This window comes from Leguminivora glycinivorella, chromosome Z (assembly GCF_023078275.1).
Source record: "Leguminivora glycinivorella isolate SPB_JAAS2020 chromosome Z, LegGlyc_1.1, whole genome shotgun sequence".
NCBI lineage: Eukaryota > Metazoa > Arthropoda > Insecta > Lepidoptera > Tortricidae > Leguminivora > Leguminivora glycinivorella.
In genome coordinates this window covers 19,417,616-19,444,917 of record NC_062998.1, presented here as the reverse complement: position 1 = coordinate 19,444,917, position 27,302 = coordinate 19,417,616, and the positions used below count along the sequence as shown (strand labels likewise).

At 37.7% G+C, this 27,302-nt stretch overlaps 1 protein-coding gene across 14 annotated transcripts in view; it reads left to right on the top strand.

The window, feature by feature from the left end:
* The window catches only part of LOC125241351 (TLD domain-containing protein 2), a 99,063-nt gene that overhangs the window by 21,863 nt on the left and 49,898 nt on the right, over positions 1–27,302 (top strand). For 11 of the 14 annotated variants that reach the window (XM_048149776.1, XM_048149781.1, XM_048149784.1 and 8 more), the window contains 5 exons: positions 11,101–11,163; positions 11,837–11,934; positions 21,030–21,091; positions 22,417–22,576; positions 26,673–26,765. In XM_048149776.1, the coding sequence (XP_048005733.1) occupies positions 11,101–11,163; positions 11,837–11,934; positions 21,030–21,091; positions 22,417–22,576; positions 26,673–26,765 (476 nt within the window). Of the gene's footprint in view, positions 1–11,100; positions 11,164–11,836; positions 11,935–21,029; positions 21,092–22,416; positions 22,577–26,230; positions 26,501–26,672; positions 26,766–27,302 lie in introns of those variants that run through there. The other 3 variants (XM_048149782.1, XM_048149794.1, XM_048149787.1) reach the window with 2 other exon arrangements.

Genomic DNA, 27,302 nt, shown 5'->3' with positions numbered 1-27,302 from the left:
CAGTATGGCGGTCATAAATTTGCATCATAAACGACACTAACTCCTGGCGCGGTCATAGGACATAGTTTTTCAATAGTTCGTGTTAAGTAACGTGACGTTAGTATTCTGTTTCGATGCATGTGAAACATCAAATAACTCGGCAGCTTTCTTGTTTTTTTTTTAAGTAATAGCGAGCTGTTAGATGTAGTAATGCACATTGCTAAATTAAGATTCGGTAGACATCGTCGCGGCGTCTTCGGTCTGTTGATTTTATTATGAGCTTGCTACTCACAGTCACCCACTGATGTGTATTATGGGAAATGTGTTCGCAAAATTAGCAATTTAGCAACCTGTGTTAGACTGGACGTCTCGGAAAGTTGCCAACAGAGTTTTAAATTATTGTCTATAGACATTGTTTTACAGTTACAAAAAACCGGCCAAGAGCGTGTCGGGCCACGCTCAGTGTAGGGTTCCGTAGTTTTCCGTATTTTTCTCAAAAACTATTGAACCTATCAAGTTCAAAATAATTTTCCTAGAAAGTCTTTATAAAGTTCTACTTTTGTGATTTTTTTCATATTTTTTAGACATACGGTTCAAAAGTTAGAGGGGGGGGGGACGCACTTTTTTTTTCTTTAGGAGCGATTATTTCCGAAAATATTAATATTATCAAAAAACCATCTTAGTAAACCCTTATTCATTTTTAAATACCTATCCAACAATATATCACACGTTCGGGTTGGAATGAAAAAAAATTTCAGCCCCCACTTTACATGTAGGGGGGGTACCCTAATAAAACATTTTTTTCCATTTTTTATTTTTGTACTTTGTTGGCGTAATTGATATACATATTGGTACCAAATTTCAGTTTTCTAGTGCTTACGGTTACTGAGATTATCCGCGGACGGACGGACGGACGGACGGACGGACGGACGGACGGACGGACGACAGACATGGCGAAACTATAAGGGTTCCTAGTTGACTACGGAACCCTAAAAACAGGAGTTTTTTTACAGTGTTTACAAAAGTAGAGAAAAATAGGTCTAAATTACAACGTGTTTAATTTTTGCCAACGGTTTTCGAATCATTAGTTCATTACCTACATCTAGATCACAATTATCTTTTTAATTCTGACAATAATTATTTACGTGTAAACAAGTTTCTTATAATTATCGCCTTAATGTTATTGTTTTCATTAGAAATGTAATTGCGGTTATATTTTTGGCTAGGAGCCAACGACGCAATTCGTTCATATGTCTAATGTCTATTAGAGATGCCCCGAATATTCGGCAACAACTATTCTGTATTCGACCGAACGATGCATAGTTATTAGTATTATTGTCCCTAACTAATAGACAGCAAAAATACAACAAACCATTTGCGCATTATATGTATAATTTGATTAAAAATGTATGAATCCCATGCCGTATACTCGGTAATCGGCTAAGATCACTAATATCAGTAATATCTATTCTCTACATATACCTACTAACGTAAGTTGTGCGTAATGCTTCATATTTATTGATTTCACTGTTAAGAACTATCCGTCATTTTACCGAAGCCACGATCTTTGTTTGCTCCTAATTTCCTGGCATTCCGGCTTTAACAAGTATATTTTTTTAAGAGAATGGAGAATTCGATCGGCCTTTTTTTTTTATTAAATTCTCACTCTTAATTGATTCATTTTCATTATGTAAACAAATACAAGCAAAGCTCCTCTAAAAACTAACATGCTACTGAATTGACAGCTAGGCTTAATAAACAAACTCTTTAAACTTACGGCGACGTACATGCATAAGTACACGGTACACCAAATATTTATTTGTTTGAGAGATTTGTGGGGTGTAGGAAGTGGCCGCGGACGTCGTGTGACCGCTGGTGTAGAGTAGGAACCGCGGAAAGAGGCCGGCCTACATGTGTCATGGCGAGGTAGCCGCAGCTTCGCCGGTCGCCGCTGACAATGTTGCCGCACACAAGGACGGCCGCATTCATGCTCTGCTTGCGAGATGTATGTGTGCAGGGCCGGATTAAGGGTAGAGCGAGTGGAGCGGCCGCTCTAGGCGCCGAATGGTAAGGGGGCGCCAAAATCGTCATTCAGCGTGGGCGCGCACATAGCCCAAAATGGCGAGAGGAGCCGGAAATGAATTTTATTAAGATATTGAAAATCTAGATTTGTGATTGTGATTCAGATTATGTGAAAAGTTGCACCACTATGCCACCATGTACAACATTCAATAGGGTCGAGCCGTTGCTACTGTTGCTAGGGCGCCGCGAAAGATGTTTCTAGCTCTTGACGAACCACATTGTTGCGAGGCCGAACGACAAAGACAATTTTACGTAGCTATCCAAACGCTCAGTGTTTCAATTCAAAGTGGAGTTCCTCTTAAAGCCAAAGGCGCAAAACGTCTCACACAGGCGCAATTTTGTATGAGACAAAGGAGCGTAAGTGTGATGATAAACGCACTTCTAATAAACCAAATCTAAATACCCCAAAATATGCCAAAGGCCGAATAACATGAGAACATAATTAACCTATTTAATTGATTTAATTCCAAGCTTTGCTCTTCCGCAGTTTTGCAATTAGAGTCGAACTTCTCGACTTCTCCATGTCTGTCCAAGTTGGCCATTGCTGCAATTTGCTTTTCTCTCCCATGCCTTGCCTTGGCCCTGAACTAAAGCTCAAATCCGACTGTTATCAGTTATCGGTTTCTTGGTCTGCCAGAGCTTGGTCTTTGGCCTCTTTTGTTTTATCACAGACAGGGGCTTTTATAGAATCAAGCCCCCCCCCCCCTATAAGTAATAGGAAAAATTTGCGCTTACAATTTCTATCTGTGCGAATACATGTGAAATGTTTTACCTACTTACCTAGTCAAATCGTTATTTGGACCTTTCTGATGGACACAGCGAATCTATGATTAAACAAGGGGGCGCCAAAACTATATCTCGCTCTACCCTGATCGAGTGCGCGGGCCGGCGCTGTATGTGTGTCACATTCGTATTTATTTATTGCAAATGTAGACGCTGTAGTTGGTCGTTACCATAATATGCCCTTATATGGTAAATGGATTACGCTGTGAGAAGTTAATTCTATTTGCACCTACATGCGTATCGTACTGTAGGTTTGTCGACTTTGACGAAAGCAATTTATTCCTTTGATTTGACAACTTCAAATATCGATCCATAATATTCGTAATATATTCTGTTATTAAATAAGTAAACTAATAAAAGGCAAGGACTCGAGCCTTTTATTAGTTTACGTCAGCGACATGAATTTGCCGGCGAGAAAATTGTGAGTGGGATGCTTGATGCAAAAAGGAAATTTCCAATCATTGCCAGCATGAAGTGATTATCTTGACATCTTTGGCGCTAATATTGGACTTCCTTTCAGCTTAAATCAGTATCTAGATTTGCGTAATAGCCTGCCCGCCTTGGTTCACCGACTACGCGTCCGCCTATTATAGGCAAAGAACCTTATACGTGGTTTTTATTAGGTCAGGTCACAATTAAAAATAGATATATCTAGTCATTCTATTTCCGTTGTGCCCACCATCAAACACTTAGAAGATAAGTTCACATGATTTTCTGAACAGTGATAGAGGATACACACAATTTGGACGTTAGTGGTATCGTTTGCGTCGCGTGTACGTGTATTCGAGGATGGATGTTCATTTCCTTTCCATTGCGCCAATTGCGCTCGTTTGTGGACGGCACTGGACTAATTGTGGAGCTGCGCAATTAGTAAACAAGCATCGTGGATGGCCGCGCACCTCTCTGTGTACTTCCAACTTAACTATATGATTACCTAATTTTGACGTTTTCTATTCTGTCACAGAGGACGTTGGAATGTTTTGTTGTAGTTTCCCTAACTCCCGAATTATCAAATAAGTCATTTCATTTGCTACTCCTTAACTGAATTGGCTAATATATGATCAAAAGTTTAACATAATAATGTTAGTCAAAGTGTCATTATCAGAGATACCACGAATATTCGTCATATTGCTGAATCTTCGGTATTCGACCGAATATTGCATTGTATTCGATCCTCTAAAACCACTATTTGTGGCATCTCAGTGTTAACCTTGGTTCTAAAACGGATAGTTAACGATAACCATCTTAAATTTACCATAATTATGTAACTAGTTGGGCATTTTCGCGAAAAAAGATTCAAAAACTTTTTTTTTTAATAGGTAAATGTAATCTTTTTCCTACTCAGAATTACGAGCCGTTTTCATCCTACTTGGCGGAAAAAAGCGTCTCAAATTTAAATATTTTTTCCACTTCGTTACCATTTTTCAAACACTTTGTACATTGGTTACAAAGTGGAAAGTATGCAATATAATAGAAAATTTTGGGACCATTTTTTTGTCTCTTGTTTTTTGTCCTAGATCGAAAGGGCTCGTGATTCTGAGTAAGAAAAACATAAAATTTCCTACCGTAGAAAAAAAAATTGGTGATTGTTCTCGCGAAAATGCCCAGTTACGATTTAAAAAAATTAAATCCGCTGTTAAAACGTATAAATGCCTATTCGTGCTACTGCACTTCTATCGTCCTGTTGTTAAAAAGTACCTACAATACTGTAGCGATACAATGTGAGCCTCATGGCTAGTTGATAATAAAATAAGACAAATGTGTATAGGCGACCACATAGGTGTGCCTCTTAGGTCACGTAGTGCTCCTATTAGACTATCTATATTATATTAGTTACAGTGTAATGAAGGACATTGTAGTCATTAAGGTCAACCAAGTTTACACTACCATCACTGAACGTGCCTTATGACCTTATACTCATTTTTCAATTATCGTTAACATTATCATTGTGTATTTTCTTATTAAAAAGTATATTTTGCTTGGTAAATATAATGTCTTCGCGTTAATTACTTACTCTTAGGATGTGCTCCTATGTAGATATCTCCGAGGCGGATTTATACCATAGATTTTTTGTCTTGAAATAGATCGGAACCTTTCTTTTGCAAGGTATCGTTAGCCTTGGACAGCCGGTCAACACGATGACCAAAGGAAGTCGGTTTACATTTAGTTTTTTTTGACAAATATTTCGGTTTACTTGTGCCTCTAGAAAGTGAACAGCGCCCCCAACGCAACGGTTACTTACTAGAATATTTACTTAGAATGTGTTTGCTCTCAAGTAACGTATCGAGTGATGATGAGATGCTATGCGACTAATATGAACTTTACCTATTGTTTGGTCGTTGCACTACGTGGACTAGGAATTGTCTTTTTTTTCATAATAATGATAATCGGCTTCGTTTGATACGTTGCATTTCAGTAATTGATCCGTTGCGAAAGCGCTTGTGATCGAGGATGTGGATAAAGTGCTTACTGCTTGGATTTGAAATAATCTATAATAATATTTACAAAGTTTGTAATTAGAACTTGTATGTAATAGTAGTTTATGATTATGAGACTGCTACATAATGCCTAATTATTTACTGGTTACTTTCCTTGTTTTTCTACACACCTATATATCTGTAATATGTTCAATAACCGCATGTTACTAGTTACTACCGGGATTTCCGCATCGCTGCTCCATTGGAGATGGTGATGCCTCTGAAATTACTTAATTTCCCATTTTAGACGAACATGGTCGAGTTATAGGAAACTAGCTTTTGCCCGCGGCTTCGCTCGCGTTAGAAAGAGACAAAAAGTAGCCTATGTCATTCTTTATCCCTTCAACTATCTCCATTTGAAAAATCACGACAATTTGTCGCTCCGTTTTGCCGTGAAGGACGGACAAACAAACAGACACACACACTTTCCCATTTATAATATTAGTATGGATAACTAATGTTGACTCAACATTTGAGTTTCTTCCATCTAAAATTTCTGAATCGACTCTCTTATCGATTAATATTAAAAAATGGGTTACAATAAAATGCTTTTCTTCTAACGCATCCGAGAAAAATCCTTTTGGGTAATTACTTCGCTCAGTGACTCGGCATAGAAAACATAAAGGCCATAAATTAATGACTGCAAAGCAGGACTTATTAACGACAGAGCTAGACAAGCTTGTTGTTGTTTCATTACTGTTGTTAAATTGTTGAAAAAAAATGCTACTATTGAAGAGTAAGCCAATTGTACAATGATTGCATGACATCAGTCCGTTCCGTTATACAAATGGCGTTCAATCGAACACTGTAATTACTTCAATTAGACTGAATTAGCACGTTTTTTTATTGCATAATTTCCCGTTGTGCGTAATATCTGTTTATATTATGGCTAAGCCGTATCCGTGTGTCAGGGGTAGTGTATTTTTAAGACGAACACCGACCCTGGGGCCCGTTTCTCGAAAGGTACAAGCCTTGTATTACAAGTGCGCGAACTGTCAAATCGTATGGGTTATCATGGCAACACACTTGTAATACAAGGCTTGTACCTTTCGAGAAACGGGCCACTGGGGCCCATTTCTCGAAGCTACAAGTTACAATCACTTGTAGGTTGTCAATGTCTAATATGACATGTTGAAAAGAGACTTCCGCTTGTAACTTGTAGCTTCGACAAATGGGCCCCAGTCGCCCTGTCATACATTATCAATGGACATTATCAAACAGCGTCCCTCATATCATTTCTTATTGATATGATTACAGGATCTGATACGTTGCTGTGTAACTAGAAAAAGCATCTCGTTCATTATCACAATAAATGTCATATATGGTAATCATTACTTAGTTTAATAGAAAATACCTTTTTTATGTGCATAAGGAATACTTGGTTATAATTCATCCTACAATCTGAGTAGTTATATCTATAATTTAATTGCAAGTTATAACCTCAATGTCCTCAATCTTGTATTGTGAAATCTCGACTTGTAGACAAAATACTCACGGTAGCAACATATCGGGTCTACCTCTCCGTGCGAACGTGCGATTTACAGGACTAAATCGTGTTCTAAAGCCTGGCGTCCACTAGGGTGCCGAGTCGAGCGTTAATTCGCTTTCTGCATTCCTTATGAAACTGCGTCCATTAGCGACGCTTCGAGCCGCATTCAAATGTATGAGAACTCGATTCGTTGCGGCTCGATTCCGCCTTAGTGGACGCCAGGCTCCACTGTTTTCGACGAAGATGCTGTTCGTGTATAGATTTTTGTACGACCAGCTCTAAGAATATGTGAACGATTTTGATTTGCATACCTTGAACATACTTTCCGACATGTATACATACATAGAGGAAGGTTGCTATCATTGGACCACTTAACTTCGCTGCTCTATAATTCATTGAGTTTAAGTCAAAAAATAAAACTAGTTTGAGAAGTTTTAATTCTTGACATCTATTTATTAATTACCTTATTCACAATAAAGAAAGTATAATAAATTTAGAGAAAAATCGTGAAAAGGTTTTCATAAGCTGTTGCCTTCTTTGGACCAGTAGGCCTAGCACATGATGGCCGCGGGAGTATGTCGCCGCGAGATAGACTACCCGTCCTTATGTCATTAATACAGTTAGAAGAAGACGTGGCATCTATCTCGCGGCGACATACTCCCGTCATGTGCTATCTGAGTCGCCTTCATTGGACCACAAAGTCGCCATCAATGGACTTAGGAAATTTAGACCAATGGTCCAATCAAAGAAACTTATGGAAATCGACAAAAAATATTTTAATGAAATATTTTTTATACAAATTTTATAATTAAAAATATATATATTCTTTTCATATGTACTAGTTTTTCTTACATATGGTCTATTTGCGCACGGGTGAATAATTAAAAAAAAAAAGGTGCCATGATTGGACCGGTCCGATGATAGAACCCACAGGTGGTCCATTGATAGCAACTAGGTATCACATCACAAATTAAAATATTAAAAAATAGAGAAAACAAATGCCTGGAAACTCGTTAATAAATGTTTAAGCATTACACGTCAACACACAAATTCAATTGCCAATGTATTTATACTTTCGTGATTTTAATCCTTCGCGTAATTTAACTCCAACAGCGCTCGAAACACACTTGGACGCGTCACTCTTTTCCGGGAAGCGAGGCGGGACTGAGGATACGGGGTGGCCCAAGGTGAGGCCTAAGGTCACCTTGTACCTTACCGGATTCCATCCAGCACGATTAGATTTTGAAATATTTAAGTGGTCCAATCAAAGCGCTGGTCCAATGATCGCAACTTTCCCCTACTTATTACTAGAGGTGATTGACTGATTGTACATACGTAGATGCATTTTGGACCGAGATAACCGCACTATTACCGACGACGTAGCCGCACGCAAATTCGACGCATTTCACTTTGCAACGACGTGACGACAGCGTGATATGCGCCTAACCATTACTGACCGTTCATAAACATTGACCAAGCAGATAAAGTTTACAAATGAGCACTTTAGTGAGTCGTTAGTCATTAGTAGGTATGTGGGAGCAGTGTTACTTTATCCGACGCTATCTCATTACACTGTGCTGTGGTTAACTTCAACGTCTGTACTTCTGTTAAGCTAAGATATTCTTTCATTGGGTTGTGGTAAAACAACTGGCATATCTATATTATGCTATAATATGACGAGTGATTTTACAGCTGAAAATAAAACTTGGCGTTTTTAAACAAATATTACAAACATTGATTTATTTTTAGGTCACCTTGACTGTTTTGTGTGGAAACATATCCTTATGTTTTGAATAAGCATACGAGATACCACTAATTAGAGAAAACTCGCACGAAAGCTTTTTAATATAACGACGGGACGTCGCAGCGCCAGTCTTTTATACTAACTTCGTAGTATAAGTTGTTTTGACGTTGGGCTCTTGCCAGTTGTTAGGTAGGCGCCGCACCAAGTACTTGTGGTCTGCGGTTGCTACGAGTAGCGTGTAGCGGGCACGGGCGCGGGCACGGGCGAGAGGCGAGTGTCAAGGGCGAGCTTCGCCTCCCCCGCCCCTACTTACGACTAGTAAACATACTAGCGCTCATCTCCCCCTTTATTCTTGCGAATAGCCAAGGCTGATTCATAAAATCATAACATAACACAACAGGTACTTATACAACGTCCGATATCTCTTATCACTTTCGAAACCGGGCTCTACGCGGCGCTACGACATTTTCGCTACATACGGGGAAACCCATGTAATCGGCTACGCTTCTACGAGCGGTGTGCCCGACAGTCGGGTTCTTGGTAGCGAAAGTGTTATGAAATATGGATCCGGCACATAAACATTATAAAGTTAATTGTAGAAACAACTCAAATATTCGTAATTATTTAGATATGAGCATCGATGGTTTTCAGAAAATGTGTGCCATGCTAAACTGTGTAAAGTAGGCTCAGCGCTTGTCATAGTCATTTCCCCTTATTCATAAACGTATACTAAAGTTATCAAGCCGATAAAGTTCGTTTGTCCCTTTCCGACGTATTAGTGTGATAGAAAAGGACTAACGAACTTTATAGGCTTGATAACTTTAGAGTACGTTTATGAATAAGGAGGTTAGTCTATAACTGACTATAACAATACTGTTGCTAAAAATAAATTAGCAATCTTTAAGATTTTCTCTAGAGATTTGCAGAGAAATTTGCAGTTTGTAAAAATTAATGCACAATAGCTAACAATTAGTACATAATTTAAAATTTTATTCTCTTGTGGAGTTCTGCGAGCAGGTTTTTTTATAGTATTTTATGCAACTGGTGGTTAAAAGAGGTCAAAAAAGGTGAGTGGCGTGGGTAACAATTTGAGGCGAAGCCGAAAATTGTTAATAAAGACGCCACGAGCATTTTTTGACTCAGTTAAACACCGTTGCATACAATACTTTTTCTACGACCAAGCACTTATTTTGAAAGAAAATTATAAATTCAAGAAATACCTACTTTCAGTCATCTTAGTTATCTAGTGGACCGTCTACCATTTTGAATATGCAGTTTGAGTGCAAACATGAAAATAAAACTGTCTATGGTATGGTTCTTTGAAGCCTGGCCACTAAGACGAATCGAGCCGAGTTGAATCGAGTTCTCATACATTTGAATGCGATTCGACGCGTCGCCAATGAACGCAGCAGAAAACGAAGGAGTCTCGACTCTGCGAATTGGTTTGTTAAGTTGGTAGCAATGTATTTACTGAACTGTAACAACAGCTATATCGTGCTACTGCTACTAAATGTTTTCAGGGTATAGACTAGATAGACTTGTCCTGACATTTTTTATGTAGGGTTTTAAAGTTCTATGCACGACCTTGTAACTCACGAATAACAGTACGGGAGTAGAAAAAATTATTAAATCACAAAATCCCGATCACGCATATCGAGCTCATTCACGATGCCTTGGAACTGTAATGTAGCTTTTTTTTTTTTTGCAAAAAAGGACATTACATATAGCGATTGTTAGTTTAAAGCCACCTACAGCTACACTCTACACAACCGCCTTAATGTATAAATAAAGCGGCAGCAGACTTGTATTAAATATTGTATATCCTTGAAGCCACGAGTTAGGTGTAATGTGCAATGCCAATGACTAATGATAATTCATATTCAGGAAATCGTTAAAATAGCCAAGTTTGCAAGCTGGTGGTCATTAAATTGAGTGTCCTTTCGCTACTGTTTGGCTCCACGCAGTTCTTTGTGCTTGAAAGATTAGGTGATATGATATGTCAGACAACAATCTTTCTTAACTGTTTTCATGATTAGGAACAGATTTACAAAATTAACTTGCTCGAGACAACAATACGGTTATCTGAGCATACGCGAGATTCATCATATCGATTCTTTATTCACCGCAACATACAGTTCATAAGTATACAATCACACAAATATTTAATGCGTCTTACGGTTTCTGTAATGCCAGCATAACATGTTGCAGCCATGGTACATACCAAATCACATAAACATGTTTGTTGAGCTGATTTAAGTTTATGACACCGAACACGCCAGCTATATTTATTTTTCGTCCACGTTATAGAGAGTGTTTTCACAGTCGTCATTAAATTATATTTGGAGATTGATGTCACTTTGAAAATACTTTTATCCATTCATTTACCTACATCAATACTATTTTATATATTTTTCAACATTATGTTTTCATGTTTATAAAAGTGTGTGTCTATAATTATAATAGAATCACATTTTTGTTATAGTTTTGATTGGTAGAAGTATTGCATGCCATGCCTGTGTGTAGCAAGTGGTCTGTATTGCATGCAGGTCTAGGCGGGCGTCGCAGCAGCTGTCGCGGAGCGCGGAGAGTATCGACCAGTCCTTCAAGAGGTAACTATACACCACCACACTATTTCACTGCACGTCTCAGTAAGCTATAGCTTGTCTATATATATTTTTTTTCATTTTTTTTTTTAGATAAATAGTCTGAACAATGAACATGTATCAGACATAAGAGAATGAATACCGTTTTATGACATTCGCCAATTCATGCAGCTTTGTTTCCGGGTCGGGTTGGAATAAATTCATGCATTGGTGACTTTATTTCTATCTAACACATTGAAAAATAACATTACCAATTATTTAACATCATTTATGAATTTACATTCGTTAGCTATATCCTCCTGAAATACTAGTTCGTCCAATTGGAAAGTTTAAATACGTTGGTCTGTTCACGTTCGAATTTTACTTATTCATAATCGAACTAGCGTATTATTTGCAAACCGTCATGCCGAACAGAACTAGTTTAATTATAGTTTTTAACTGCTCCTAGGCAGACTCGACCCAGATATAACTAATTATGGTATACTTAAACGTTCGTCTTACATGACATCAGCTTTACTGGATTATAAAAGATTAAAGACGAACATTATTCTTGTCTTCGTTTTAAGTCAGTTGTTTATATTTATTATAATCTAACTTGGGCAGAAGGATTTGTATTTGAAATAATTTGATTGGTACTGTTAGTGTACAAAATAATAAAAGATATAATTTGCTGTTGCAGGTCAAAAAGTCGGTCAGTGGACCATGGGTTCGCGGCCGCGTTCGAGCTGGACTCCCTTCGCTCCAAGGTGGAAGACAGGTTCAACGCTGTCCACAGAGGTGAGTCGCAGTCACGGCTGATGTGGTGATGGATGCTATGCTAGTGCATACTGGTTACATATGTAGTGCATAATTGGTTTCCATATCGTGCTAGTTCGATCAACGTTAGTACTTCTTGTACTGAAACCGACTGAAATAGCATGAAACGTTCGTCAGTTTCCGTGAAAATCTTTTCGCACTACATCTGTACAACAACGGTGATTGCTAAAGTATAAACTAATAAGATATTTATTCTAATTGAGGCAGGACACTACACCACATCGCAACAACGGTTCATAGGATATGGTATTGGTATTTGTGAATTTTTGACGAAAGATATCGATATCGATAAAAAAGCGCTGGTAGCCTAGCGGTAAGAGCGTGCGACTTTCAATCCGAAGGTCGCGGGCTCGAACCCCGGCTCGTGCCAATGAGTTTTTCGGAACTTATGTGCGAAATGTCATTTGATATTTGCCAGTCGCTTTTCGGTGAAGGAAACCGGGCTAATCTCAATAAGGCCTAGTTACCCTTCGGGTTGGAAGGTCAGATGGCAGTCGCTTTCGTAAAAACTAGTGTTTGCGCCAAATCTTGGGATTAGTTGTCAAATCCAACTCCAGGCTCCCATGAGCCGTGGCAATATGCCAGGATAACGCAAGGAGGAAGATAATGATATCGATAATCTTTTTTGATACAAAAAATTGGTGGCGGAAATTCTTACATAGTAAATTACGGACAGAGTTTTGATAAATCATCGGGCCATATCATCTATCCAGTCAATGAAATCGTTATTTCAAATTATTAAGTACTTATAATGATGTATCCAAGATGTACCCCACGTTTTATTCATTAGATGGAGTGGAATGTGTACGATTTTTAATATTTACCTATTAATGCTAGGTATTTCTTTTGAGCAAAGTAGATATGATATACGGCCAGAGAGACAGACGAGCATGATGTAAGTTTAAAGGGTTAAGGGTTTTTCTATCGCTACTAGGGGACCTCAAGAAGTGTGATGGTACAGAACTCTCAGTGTGCTAGTCCGACTCGCTCTTGTTTGGTCGACTCTGAATTTAACATATGCCACTGCAGATGTACTTGCCTGGTTTTCAAATAAATATGGCGACTATAAAATTGTATCCGGCTTATAAATGTTTATGACACTATTAATCTAATCTCGTTGGTAAACAAAATCAATCTTAATGTGAAATTATATTTTTAGTATATCAGTATCACATGCTTAGTAACGTTTTACGACTGGTGACTAGTAAATTCACTCATTTATGTTATGTATATTTAGTAAATTCAAAATGACACTTTGACAGTTATTCATTATTTAAACCATTGCAAACAGAACGAACAAATTATGTCACAAAATGTAATATCCGGAATATAACTAAAGATAAAGAAAAGTGTGTTGCTTTAACAGTACTCCCGTTCCTCTACTTAAATACATATTAATTCAGCCGAGCTAAAATGACTATGTGATATAATATGATTTAATAGCAAAAGTGAATAGTGGTTTCTCAGCTAAAAATCTCGATGATGATCACTAACATCGTTAATAGTTACGTACAAATAATCTATGAAAATCCAATCCAATATGACATTGTTGTTTCAAAGCGGTTGGTTTACTACGTGTGCCTCGAACTCGGAGCATTGCACAATATTTCCTATTAAAAAACAACCCTCATTGAAAACCGGCGAGGTGGCACATTTTAGCTGAAACGTGACATGACGTGGTCGTTCACGGGGCCGGGAGCACGTCGCTCACGGTAACGCGCGGCAGCGTGGATCTGCCGCCTACTTTCCAGGAACAGCGGGATCGATACTGCTGACCTGCTTGTGCAACCTGTGATGACGTCCGTACCTCCCGACTGTTTACTTTTCACACTGTTACCGCACTTACCACACTTTCACAACCGAACCTCACTGAAAGCGATTAAAATATATGCCAAAAATGAAAACAAATCACTTGACTTCATTACAAAACAACTTTGTACAAATGTACCAATTACTTCACGCTTTATATCCACTTCGAAAGAGACAGGAAAATATGAGCAATATTTATCTTTTAGATGGCCAGGTAATTACTGACAATTATGAATGAAAGCTTGCTTAATTCGCACTGACTGTCAAGATACATGTAGTGTATGGGCTACTTACATTACCATATTCCACTATTACAAATAACTGTGTCGCTTATCTTCAAACTCGGGTAAATCTATTCTACTTACTTTAAGGTTGATTATGTATATCTCCAAGGAAAAAAGTAGTTTAAGTATATCTATTTTTTTTCTTTAGTTGTGACATCAAGAGTCTTTTACAACTCTAAAGTTATTTTAGTTAACTTTTATTTGTATCAGTTCGTTTTTTTTTTGTTTTCATCATGCATATTTTTTCTTTTTTTTAGATGTACGGTCACGGACTTTAATTGTTGATCCACTTCTAGCTCATTTTATACTGGACACACCATAGTTAAGCATAGTTAAGCTATGACGTGTCTAGTATAAAATGGGCTACAATTGGATCAACAATTAAAGTCCATGACTGTACTTTAACACTTAGAGACTATACATCTCTAAAATCTCTTATTAATCATAGTAGCTTTGTATGAATTTCCATAGAGTAGGTACCTAGTCTGTTAATTTAATATTTCTTTTTTTTTTGATGAATACTTTTGCTGATTAAATTGTATCTCGTTTTTTTAATGCATGTTAATTATAAGATGTAATGTTTTGAAAAGAAGTGGCCCGCCGAGTTTCTTGCCGGTCCCATAGTGGATACCCCCCTCCAACTGAGGGGGGACTGAAATCTTCTCGAGGCTGAGGCGTAGGGTTAGAGCCGGCGTAGCTTTATTTGACGTTCATAAGCGCATTGTAATATGCCTACTTGGAAAATAAATATTTCATTTCATTTCATTTCATTTCATATAAAAATATATGCAATTTGAAAAAAAATAAACCTTAATTGGATTTACCGAGTTTAAAGTTAAACGACACAACTACACTCTACAGTCAGATAAAATAAGTATTGTTGCTGTTTAGGCACAGATTGAATTTGAATTGTCATTTTTTTTTGACATATATTGATAATTATTAGTTATTTGTTTTACAAGGGGGCAAAGTTGTAGTTTAACCGCAAGTGTCAATATTGATACCCGAGCAAGCAAAAGATTCCAATATTGTTATTACAAAGATTAAAGTGGAATCTTGAGCGTTGCGAGGGTTTCAAGGCACGAAGGCTGAACAAACTTTTCCACCGAGTGAAACACAAAATTTTCCACCATACCAACACGAACAAAATACTGACTATATTTAAAACATCAAAGTAAAACAAATCTATCAATTTATTCAATATTTATGAATTTTATGATTCAAAATCATCATTTGTAGGTAAATTTTGCCAGCCAGCTGAAGATATCAAGTTAAAATTTGTATGAAATTACTTTGCACTCTTGTGGATAAAATGCAATTTTACTATCTGTTTTCGAATAGCCTGATGCCGATGAACGTAAGCCTTTACCAGTTGGTGTGATGGTGAAAATTTTTTTTAGAGACTTGTATCCATCAGTGGCGTGCACAGAGTTTTGAGACAGGGTAGACAAAAATAAGTAAAAGCAATTAACTTACCAAAAATGCTGCTGCATGCATAGGTATTGATTTCGTTGTAAAGTGGGTTAATTATGACGTGGTGATTAACCACCTCAAATATCCGAAAACGGGTTGATTTTTTGAACAAACTCCAATTTTTTTAAATGAAAAAAAGCTTTGAAAAATCATTGTTTAACACACACCACAGTACAACTTTCACAGCTTAAATCTTCAATTATATTGTTAATTATTCCTATTTAAACACTTTTTTTATTCGCCGACACACGTTATCACATCGACACAACAAAACGATTTAAACAATGGCGGGCCGGATGCATAAAAACTGTAACTGTAAACTAGTGTAAACAAACCTGCCCTATGAACCTGCCCAACTAAGGTAATCGACAAAAAAAAAAGTTTCGTATTTGCTCTCATTGCCATAAGTAATGCTAATTTTTAAAGTGGTCGCATAATCTTCGAAACTCGGAGCTATTCGGGAACCGTCGGGCGTCGTCGTCGCGTCAAGGATTTAGTTTAGAGTAGGTATTAGACAATGTCTTAGGCCTTTGTTTGTGTGCGTTACTTTTAACAATGTGTGCATGTCTTTATAGGAACTCACACAACACTCTATAAGCGTAACTACAGAGCTCTCCGCACGCACACAATTAACGTTTTAGACCGAAATGTTTACTGTCTTTGCCGTGAAAGGCACGTAGCGGAGCTAGTGTCATCGTTCGCACATCGCATCGTTGCGGTGCGATAATGATAGATGGAGCCATTACATATACATTTGAATTATTTATTTTGGTTCACATGGACAATGTACTTATAATACTATGAAACATGAATTTAAAAGGCCAGATATGGTAATTGCAGCAGGGTAGGCAGTGTCTTTTTGTCTTTATGAAGTGCACGCCACTGGTATCCATCTACTAAGTATTGTTACAGTAAACCATCAGAATTGGTTCCATATTTCATACTTGTCTTGAGAACAATAATTATTAACAAAAAAACATACACAATGTCACTAGTATATAGAGCGAGCATCGATAATTTAATGATCTATATAGGAAGTCTCTACCTGTCAAGAAAATGTGCCCCACGGATTCCTATGTCTGCATATATCTCTTTTTAAGAGGTAAGGGGTTACTGATACCTCATACAATCTTAGTCCCATTTTCCTTTTTACTCAAAAACCTTTTTTTTTTTTCGTTAGCCTATTTAAGTGTCCCACTGCTGGGCAAAGGCCTCTCCCCTGGCTCACCATGACTTCGACCGGTTCTCCGTTTCCTCCGGCCAGTTCCTCAGAAAGGCGTCAAGATCGTTTCGCCATCTTTGTCAAAAAACTATTTAGCAAAATTTGGTACTAAGTATATTTAGTTCCTACAGGTTGTTTATTTAATCACCTCATCTGCAATAATTTATGGAATGGATACGTATACCTACAAGTAGTTATATATTAGCAATTTATTGTGAGATCAACCTCGAAATTGGACTTCATGCAGCATTTGAATGAATATGTTAATGATTTTGAGTACCTAAAAAGAACCCAAAAACACCAGAACTAAACATTTTTACACGAAATGTTAAGTAAATTGTAGTAAGGTACAGCGGGGCAAATATCGACTGGGGGACAATTGTAACTGATCCATTTTTTCCATTATTACACTATTGAGTTCCACATGTATCCACTAAACACGCTTGCCATATATAACCGGTGGACACTCTATTTACAACAACAACAACAACAATTTCTTTATTGACAATTGGAGCAAGCAAGATTTACATAAGTGGGTTTGGGTACATACATTACAATATGTTTCTTAGTTTAACAGTAGTCTTCACACTAGGTCAAGCCTGTATTTAATAATGCAAACATTGTAAAACATGGAAAAAATTTATCAGTTACAATTGCCCCCCAGTCGATATATACCCGCTGTGCCTTACGAGTTTGTAAGGCATGTCGACTTAACTGCGTAGTACTGTTTGTCTTTTTTTATACCAATGTATTTGTGTTTTAAATAGTTCAAAGTTATATATAAATTCATTGTTATCGAACTAAACAAAGTTTTTGTCACTTAACTAGCTTTTACGAGTCCTTTTCTTTGGTATCGCGTGTAATGTTATTTTGAGAACGCAGTGAAAAGAACAAGGCCACAAATTGAACTATACATATGTACTTATAAATAAATATGCTGATGTACACACATGTGGGCTCTTGAGTTTTCTAGTGCATATGAAATAAAGAGAAAATTCCAGGGCGAGCGTAGAGCTTGATAAATACATCCTACGAAAATTTTATCACGATCGGTAGAGCCGTTCATAAAAATTATGTTTTTTTTTTTATAAAACATAACTACTGAGTTACATCTATGGGACCCTCATAGATGAGGTTAGAACAAAGGAAGAGGTGCATTGACTGTTTGAAAGATGATATGAAATTAATGCAAGTGATCAATGAAATGACGGGAGGTAAATGTGGTGAAAAAAGTTGCTGCGCTGACCATTAGTGAATGGGATCAGGGCAAATTATTAGGACTCATCTTGAGGTAAGGTCATATGATGGAACATTATTAAAATGTACATAAAGTACTCGCCATACATTTGGTGTCTTTGGTCACAGTATGATAAAGAGTACTATCGTACAGTATGGCCACTCCCGCTCCCCGCTGAAAGTGCCGCCCACCCCTCCCGGTTACCTCACAGATACCGCCTGTCAAAAACGAGAACAGTCGACCTGTCATATCTTACTCATACAAGCATGGTACGCATTCACCCACACGAGCATAGAATGTGTGCTAGGAACGCGTCTCTTTCATATATTTGATCGCCAGTGACCGAGATGTGCTTTGGTAATGCCGACATAGGTTCCGTTCGAATTCTTACCTTACCTTCCTTTTGCTGCGCGTTTCTTCCAATTATTGAAAATCATCTCTGCGTATGGGAAGGAAAACATACTTCCTTAACAATTGTTCAATATAAATATGGGTACAATAGGTATATTATCACGTGTGCGAATATTGACGAACCTGTTTTCACATTTGGTTTTGGTGGCTGGAACACACGTTTGCGCAGCTGTTCGACGAGAGAAAGAAACCAAGTAGCGATTTTATTTACTCGCGCAAGAAACTAACATGTAGAGTAACACCAAATGTTTCCTGTGGAATAAAATAGCGAGAGTTTTAATTTCTAAACGGTAGGGTTTCCCGCTAAAATAAGTGAAATTAGAAAATGTTTAATTCTAGTGAAAATGACCAGTGAGTATGTTAGGTTTTACTGCACCTTCTCTCCAGGTCATTCATGTTTCCACAGCCTGAATACGGTGATACAGAGTATAATATCTACCTATTTGTATACGGTGTGGTCGAAATATGGACTGTATCGTTAAGTATAAGGACAAAACAAACCTCGTCTAAATGTTGACATGTGCATAATTTTGTATTATTATGTTCCGAGAGTATGATCTTAAGGTATTGGTAAGTACTATTTGATATAAGAAGGTCTGATATTTTTTTTATTTTAGGGACTTTATGGTACTTTCATTAAGGTCTAGCAAATAAATTTCGGACAACCCCTATCTGGCTTAATTTGAGAATATTTCAATGACTCTTTGTACGATTTCAACAAACAAAGGTTAATATGCTGCCAAAATATATTCTTTAAGAGTCGTCTCCATGGTTTTTCCAATTGGGTACTTGTAGAATAAATGCGGCGAAGTTATATAATTTAAAAAAACGCAATTTTGAGCAACGTTCCGGATTGCCGTAAATTTTTGATGCTAGCAGGATGAGAGAAACAGATAAAAAAATTAGCCATAGGCCAAAGTCTAATTGACATTCATGGTGTTTGAACAGTTCTTAAACCAGATCGATATAAACAATGTATGATAGTCAAATTCGACATCAAAGTCGGAGTTAGAGTAAGCACCATGCCACATTCTCTAAATGGCCGCCATACACAGATCCTGAACTATATCTTTTTTAAATAACAGTGGCTAGACTATGTCCAGATATTCTGCTTTGTGGATCATGTGTCGTTGAGGTTCGCACCATACAATTTTTTTTCGCAATCGTATCGTCTTTTACGCACTTTGTGAATTTTCTAGTAGCATTTGTCCGGAATCGTAATTGGTACTCGGGAGGATTAAGTCAATACTGTCTAAACCATATGCTTTACGTCGAGTTTCTAGGACAAAATGTGTACCTTATTATGTGCCTTATTAAGCCCATGGCTTGTTATAAGAAAAAAATATAATAGCAAATAAATACGGCTACTCAAAGTTGTCTTCATACTTAACGATACAGTCTTTACTTACAGGGTCATACACTTACGGTGTGGTTGCCATGAGTTTCAATACGTCGAGTAAAATTACATTACAAGAATCAAAAGTTAGATAGATTTTCCGTGATGTTTGCGCTATCAAGCAAAGTATACTATAGTACATTGTACAAAGAGGATCGAGTAGTATAGAGAGTTACTGTCGAAGTAAAATGTGTAATCACAGTGCATAGACTGTCATCTCTCGACACAGGCTTAAAACTTTTTAACCTCAGTTTTGACAATTTGGCTCATATTCTTAGCTTGATATGTTTTAAAATGTCAAATATTAATATTAGCGCCATCTAGCTGAACGTACCCCAAAGGTGTAATGCCATCTAGGCCACCGTACTTTTTTCTGTATGGTACTGAGGTACATTTTTTTCTGACTTTATCTGTCTATACGGAGTTATATATGTCTTTGATATTACTAACGAGAGTAAGTTAAATCGCGACGGCTTGCCGATGCCGGAAAGACTCGAGCTTGTAATATTCATACCGTAAGGGCATTTATTTGTGTGATGAGCACAGATATTTGTTCCTGAGTCATGGATGTTTTCTATATATATAAGTATTTATATATTATATATATCGTTGTCTGAGTACCCACAACAAGCCTTCTTGAGCTTACCGTGGGCCTAAGTCAATCTGTGTAAGAATGTCCTATAATATTTATTTATTTATTTACTCCCCGAGTTACACACAATGTTTTTTATCACACTTGCAATATAAAAATATGTTAAAAGATAAAAAAAAGTTAAATACGGTACTAGAAATTTCATAACTCCTTTGGGAGAACGATTTTTCTATAACTCACCTCCGCCTGCGTGCAAAATCACATTTAGTGTGCGAGTGTGATGAAAAAATATTTAAAGAGGCACAGGTTCTAATTTTTCTTGGTAATATCACATATTATTGGACCTTTCGCTTCTACTTAAAAAGGAATAGGTTTATCCCTTTTTTGACAGAGTGAGAATGCAGTTACGCACGATGTGTGGGACTCGCCGTTTCTTTCCCCTAGCGAGAGGAGGGAAATTTGGGAATAGCCTGGATAATAATAGCCTGGAAATAGATTTACCCTGTATAGTATCAGCATCATTTTTGGATATAAGAATCATAATTTAAAACACGTTGTAAGTTACGAAAGAAGAAGTAAATAATAACAGCATTAAGTGTTGAGCTATATTTAACTTATTGCATTTGTTTCAGATGAGGATGAACACGCCAAACGATTACCACCTCCGCCGCCGATTAAGACGATTACTTACACGGTACGTTCCAGTATTCTGTATCGGCTAAATTACTGCCAGTAGGTATGTCAGTTGTCACTCTACCAGTCTAAGGGCCAGTTTCATCAACCCCAGTTGACAGACAGATCAACGTCACGAAGCAGAGATCTATGGAACTTCCCATACAATAAAACATTTAGCAACGCTTTAACTATGACAAACGGTTTGGTACAACCGACTGTAACAGTGTATTATAGTGTATTGTTTTTCGTATTTACCTAATAAGGCTTAGGGAATATATTTCCCACTTAATTTTAAACTCTATTACACAATGACAGGGTTCAATTAATGCATAATAGGCTACTTGACCCTTTTTCATAGTATGTCTTATATTATTAATTACTGTCTAATTAAACGAAAAAAAATAGTACCATATTTTATTACGACTTAAAAACCCGCAAAAAAATTATTTAAAGTTTACTTTTACGTGATCAGGCAAAAACAACATCAGCCATATTAATCTATAGAATATCTATGACATGACGTCAGTATATTTAGAAAAAATATTTCACATTGTCACACCCGTCAACGACTATGAATTTCAATACAATAGAGGTTGCTTCTATAGAGATCAGATTACTACCTCTAATTTCCATAGTTGATCTGAATTATGTGACGTCACTCCATTGGCCAACACCGTTTTCGGAGTCCATAATTTAAAAAAAACATACACACATCTTTAATTAAAAATACGCAGACATCACTCACTTTTAATGCCCGCAAGCTATAAATATTGATTTCTTAAGTCAAATACTACAGAAAACAATAACTTGATGTGCTAAATTCGATAATTACTGACATGTTTATGCCTTGTAAAGGGTTAAAAACAGTCCGTCCACGGTATTCTTCGTTGGAATGTTACTGTAAAAACGTTTGTATGTATTTATTTATACATATATGGAATTTGGAACATCACGCAGTTTCAAAACTTAAACAGTATTATAATAAATAGCGTCAGCTGTTAACAATTAAACGACGTACCTATTTCATTGTAGATTGCTTTCAATGTAGTTATCTAGTTATTCATATTTTATCATGAGTTGATAAACTTAAGGACACCTGACTAAGTGTAATCAAGAATATAATACTCGTATGATGCATAATTGATTTGTTTTTGAATGACCGTTATCATAGCTTGCCTGGCCCCGTAGCGAAATGGCATTTCTGCGACGCCAAAAGCCGCTCTGTCGCGCCAATACGCAAGAGCGATAGAGATAGATATAATTTGTGCGGTGTTTGGCGTCGCAGAAATGCTATTCGGCTACGGAGCCTGTTCGGTAGTATGATCTATAATGGTTTATGTCCAGGTCCGCGACCGTGACACTCTAAGAGGTAATGTATTGCGAATTCTGTTAAGTCTGGCGGCGCGCTTCGACACAACGCCCTCGGAGCTGACCAAGCTGAACAGGCTCGCCACACAGTTCATCTTCCCCGGACAGCGGCTCCTCGTACCGGACAAGAAGAAAGGTGACCTCACGCTCATTTTATACACATATATTTTCCCTATTTTTGGTCCCTAACTAATTTTTAAAGCTTTGAAGCGCAGTTCTGCCTTAAATAATTGTTGCATAATCCTTGCATAACGGACTAAAACCATATTCAGTAGGACCTTTTTAATCCGAACCCCTTCTAATCGAAACACTCTATAATTCTAACGCACTTCTTCAGTCGTAAGTAGTCTCGCCAATTGTTTACGAAAAAAACGAGACAATGCTTTATATTTGTCATTAAATACTACTCGAAAAATATTGGTTTTAAGAAATTTAATTAATATTCCGTTTACAGGAGAATAAGCATTTAAATTTAACAATATTATTTATTTGATGTATAAATGATGACGAATCATTTCACGAATCCGAACGGGGTTTAAATTTTCAGGGTTAGGAATAAAGAAATTTTTTCATCACACCCGCACTTTAAATGTGCTATTGCACGCAGGCGGAGCGTGAGTTATAGAAAAATCGTTCTCCCAAGGGAATAATGAAATTTCTTGTACCGTACTTAACTTTTTTACATCTATTTACATATTTTTTACATTGCGAGAGTGATGAAAAACATTGTGTGTAATAGACGTGTGCGCCGATTATAAAACGATCGGCGGCGGCGTTTGCCAAAAAATCGGCGGCGGCGGCGTATTTATTTGTTATTATTCTTGAAATACTGACCAATACCGGTGTACTACGTATAGTTTTATGTAAACTATGAGTTAAATAACACATGGAAATGAACACGGAATAGGAAAAAATACTTTCGAGTAGGTATACGCTAATAATTATCCTTTGCTGACACAAAACCTTCTTTGAACAATGTTGGCTTGCATTTAAGGATTCCTTCTTTAAATGTTCGTGAACCTACAAGCAACTCTTTCATTATGATGAGCTTAGTGATGATAATGGGAAACTTGTAAATTGGGTCTCTCAATTAAGTTTTCCATTGGCGCTGTAAGAAGATTCATATCATCAACATAACAGCGACTATTTTGCAGAATGTTACTACTACACTACTTCTACTGCTACTGAACGATATTATTATATATTATAACCCTAAGGGCTACCAGTAATCCAGCATGAATGTAGTCTGAACCGAACATTTCATTTCAACCTTTATGCTTGTATTTGCGAGAAAGCTGCTGAACCGTTCGAATAATCTCTTATGATGGAAGCTTCGAAACAAGAACTTTGTGCCAACCGCGATCGTAGGCTGGAGCTACGTATATCAAAGCCAAAGCTCATTTTTTATTATGAGGTTGGGTCTACGCTGAAAAAGAGGTCTTCGATATTGATGACCTCTCAGAAGCATACAACTTCAGCACAATTAGAAGAATTCCATCGTTATCACTGTCGAGGAAAAAAGAGCTTTACATGCTGAACTATGCTGGAAACGAACATCCGACATATAGCTATCGGCAATTTGAGTTGGACGCAGACAGCGGTTCTATTTTTTTTCTTCTTGGATCACTGAATAATTTTCCATGTGCTCTACGATACGTGCAGGACATGTTTGCCGAATGCAACTGGATTGGTGGGCCAAAGTAGCAACTGAATGGTTACCGCAGCTTAGCCGGGGCAGAGGCAGACGAAAAAAAGAGATACCAGGACGACCTGGACGCATTTTATAATGACTGGCGGGAGCGGGCATCAAAAAGTGATGAGTGGGGGAAAGAAGAGGAGGCGTTTTCTCAGCAGTGAGACACATATTAGGCCACTTAAAACACGATACGATCAAAATGAAGTTTGGCACTTGAAACCACAGAGAATGGAATGAAAAGCTTTATTTCCTGCAGAATAAAATTAGGATCATGCGAAGTGAAGCAAACCTGGGTTACCTGGGTAGTATACTTCTAAGAGTAAGACGCAAAAAACGATCGCTCCCTATTTCAATCTGCCGAGTTACACAGCGCCTATAAGCAATTTCCCGACGCGGTGGGCACGTGGGTATTTTAGAACGGATAATTATTTCAAGGAGCCATGCAACCTTGAATGGATTACAATATGGTAGTCATCCAGATGAAACGATAACAGAAGATCCAACAGGGAAAGTTCTTGGCTCTCCACGTGTGGTTTTCTCGTAGACGCTGAAAACCATTGTGTCAAGTCGTATGCTAGGTCAACATTGTCACTACCACAGATCTCCCCGCATATCCGGTTTTCGCATGCCATTATAACTTCACATCTTCATCATCTTAACCTTAGTTCCTAATCTTTCTTAGTGCTGAATATATAATATTTTAATAAAAGTAAAGTATATAATATTGGAAATTGTAACAAATAAAAGCATAAAAAGTCCAAAAATTTAATCAAATACTAAGTTTGAGCAGTTTATTAACCACCAAGGTCACGCCGATTTCACGCCGATTAACAATCGGCGGCGGCGGCGTGACCAAAATCACCGGCGGCGGCGGCGCGCCGGCGCGGCGCACACGTCTAGTGTGTAACTCAGGGAGTATGAATATTACTAACTCGAGTCTTTAAATCGCTCCGGCAAGCCGTCGCGATTTAACTTACTCTCGTTAGTAATATTCAACTTCCTCCCCTTGTTGCACAATGTACTATTATGTATAGCTAGTATTATTTGACTTTGACAAAACTATGCCGCGGAGTGTCGGCTTGTCGCGCAAATTTTACAGGCTTTGCGAAACTCGACCTTCATCGTTAACAACACTCAGTTGCAATAGTAGTTCATTTATATTATCGGCCGGTTAGTCGATAAGGAAACATTTGTGCAATCGTTTGGGATTACTCGGAAAATGGATTTCTCTGGCGTGGCGGTATTCACGGTTGTGATTTGAATAGATAACATTAATTCCCTAGATATCTCTGAACCGTGTATTTTCGTTTCGTGGAATATACCTAGGCGTGGCAGACAATGAATATTATAGGCCAAACCTACGAACAAAATACCTAGACGACCGGACTCGTAGTTGTAAAAGTCCATATATCACATTCTGTATACATGGCCACTTTGGTAATAGTAGGGTATTTCGCCGACAAATAGATTTTCATTAACTCTCATAAGAATCTGACTAGGTGCCTAATACCTTTATTAATTATTAATTAATTTATTATCAATCTCTTCATTTATTTCGAATCTTAAGTTAGATTTGGTACACTATGTCTAGTATGTTTGTAAAAGTAAGTATCTACAATACTACAACGTATTGTCCATATCGGTGCATTTAAATGCAATTGCAATGATTCGAGAAAGTATACGTGTTATTAACGCTTTCAGGCGTATTAGGTTAGATGTTATCATTTTAATTAGCCAAAATCGATCTGAATACGATGTGAATCGGATCTGGCAGTGTCAAAAGTGACGTTTCTCTAACCCAACTGACTGATTCTATTCCTCACCGTGACCAGAGCAAATGTTTGACGTTTCTTATAATTAGAATACGCCTGTTTGTATGTGGATCTATTATCGGAACTCGGACACTTTCAACTGCTATCTCCTTAAGTACCTTCAATGACATCGATTAGAGGCGTGATTCAGAGAGCTCCGGCCGGCGTGAAACAAAACAATAACATTCAGCCTTGGTGTTATTCATTCATGTGCGACGTAGACATGAAACAAAATTTTTCTCGTATTTGCACAGTAGGTAAACAAGAGTTTCCACCGTCAGCGGGCAGCTTGCAGTCGCGGGCGCGCTACAGAGCCGGCCTCACGCGCTACAACCCGTCACTATTTTAAACTGCACTTTCGACCACACTCTATAATTACCCCGATCTCAAATCAATTGTTGATGGTTATCGCCGGCGCCAGCGCCTGCCAGTGACTATGATAATGTACTTATCTAATTCATTTCATTACCACGCAAGATAAGTGCTGTAGTGGAACGTGTTTCAAACCTCTGCAATATGTTCAGTGTAGACTTTCTTAAGCGTTGGTATAATGGTACGTTGATGGAAAAAATCGTTTTACTTTACAGTATTAAGCAATACTTACACACATTTCGCTGTTATAAATGTTATAAGCTATGTAATATTAGGTGTAACAAATAATAAAAGAAAATAACAAGTCATCGGTGTTATTTTACCCAAGTAGTTACGTAGGATTGACATTCCAGGTGGAGATAAGGACTCCGATGGTCCCTCGGAGAGCGGGGACAACACGTCGGAGTCGACAGTGGGCCCGCCGAGCGAACCCGCACAAGAAAAAGGTACCACAGCACACACCGCCTCCCCAGCTGTGCCAATATACGTCGCGGCGCTTATCGCATAACACTATCACACAACACTATCACACACTAACGAATGCCATTTTAACTTCACCAACTTTGTTGGCATTGTTAATATTTATGATCATTATTATTGTGTATAAAAGAATACACATTTGTACCAAAATGAATGCACGTAATATACACGACAGTAAATGTTTAATACTTAAATAAAAGTAACAAAAACTCCTTTAACTGAATAAACACCATAATTTGTAAACATGTTGATGCGTGTTAAGGGGCCCACTGGCTATCAGTTGGCCGGACGATATCGGCCTGCCAGTTAATGACCAATGCACATGAGTTTGATACCTACTAAGTTTATCAAAACATTGCCGAAGTAAAAAATAGATTATCTTTCAGAGTACAGAGTACGCATTCATTAATTATTTTCTATTACTGCTATCCTTTATGTCCGCGAGCCAATGCCATAGTGCACGCGCACGTTGCTCGCGTGAGCACACAGATTTCAACTCTGGA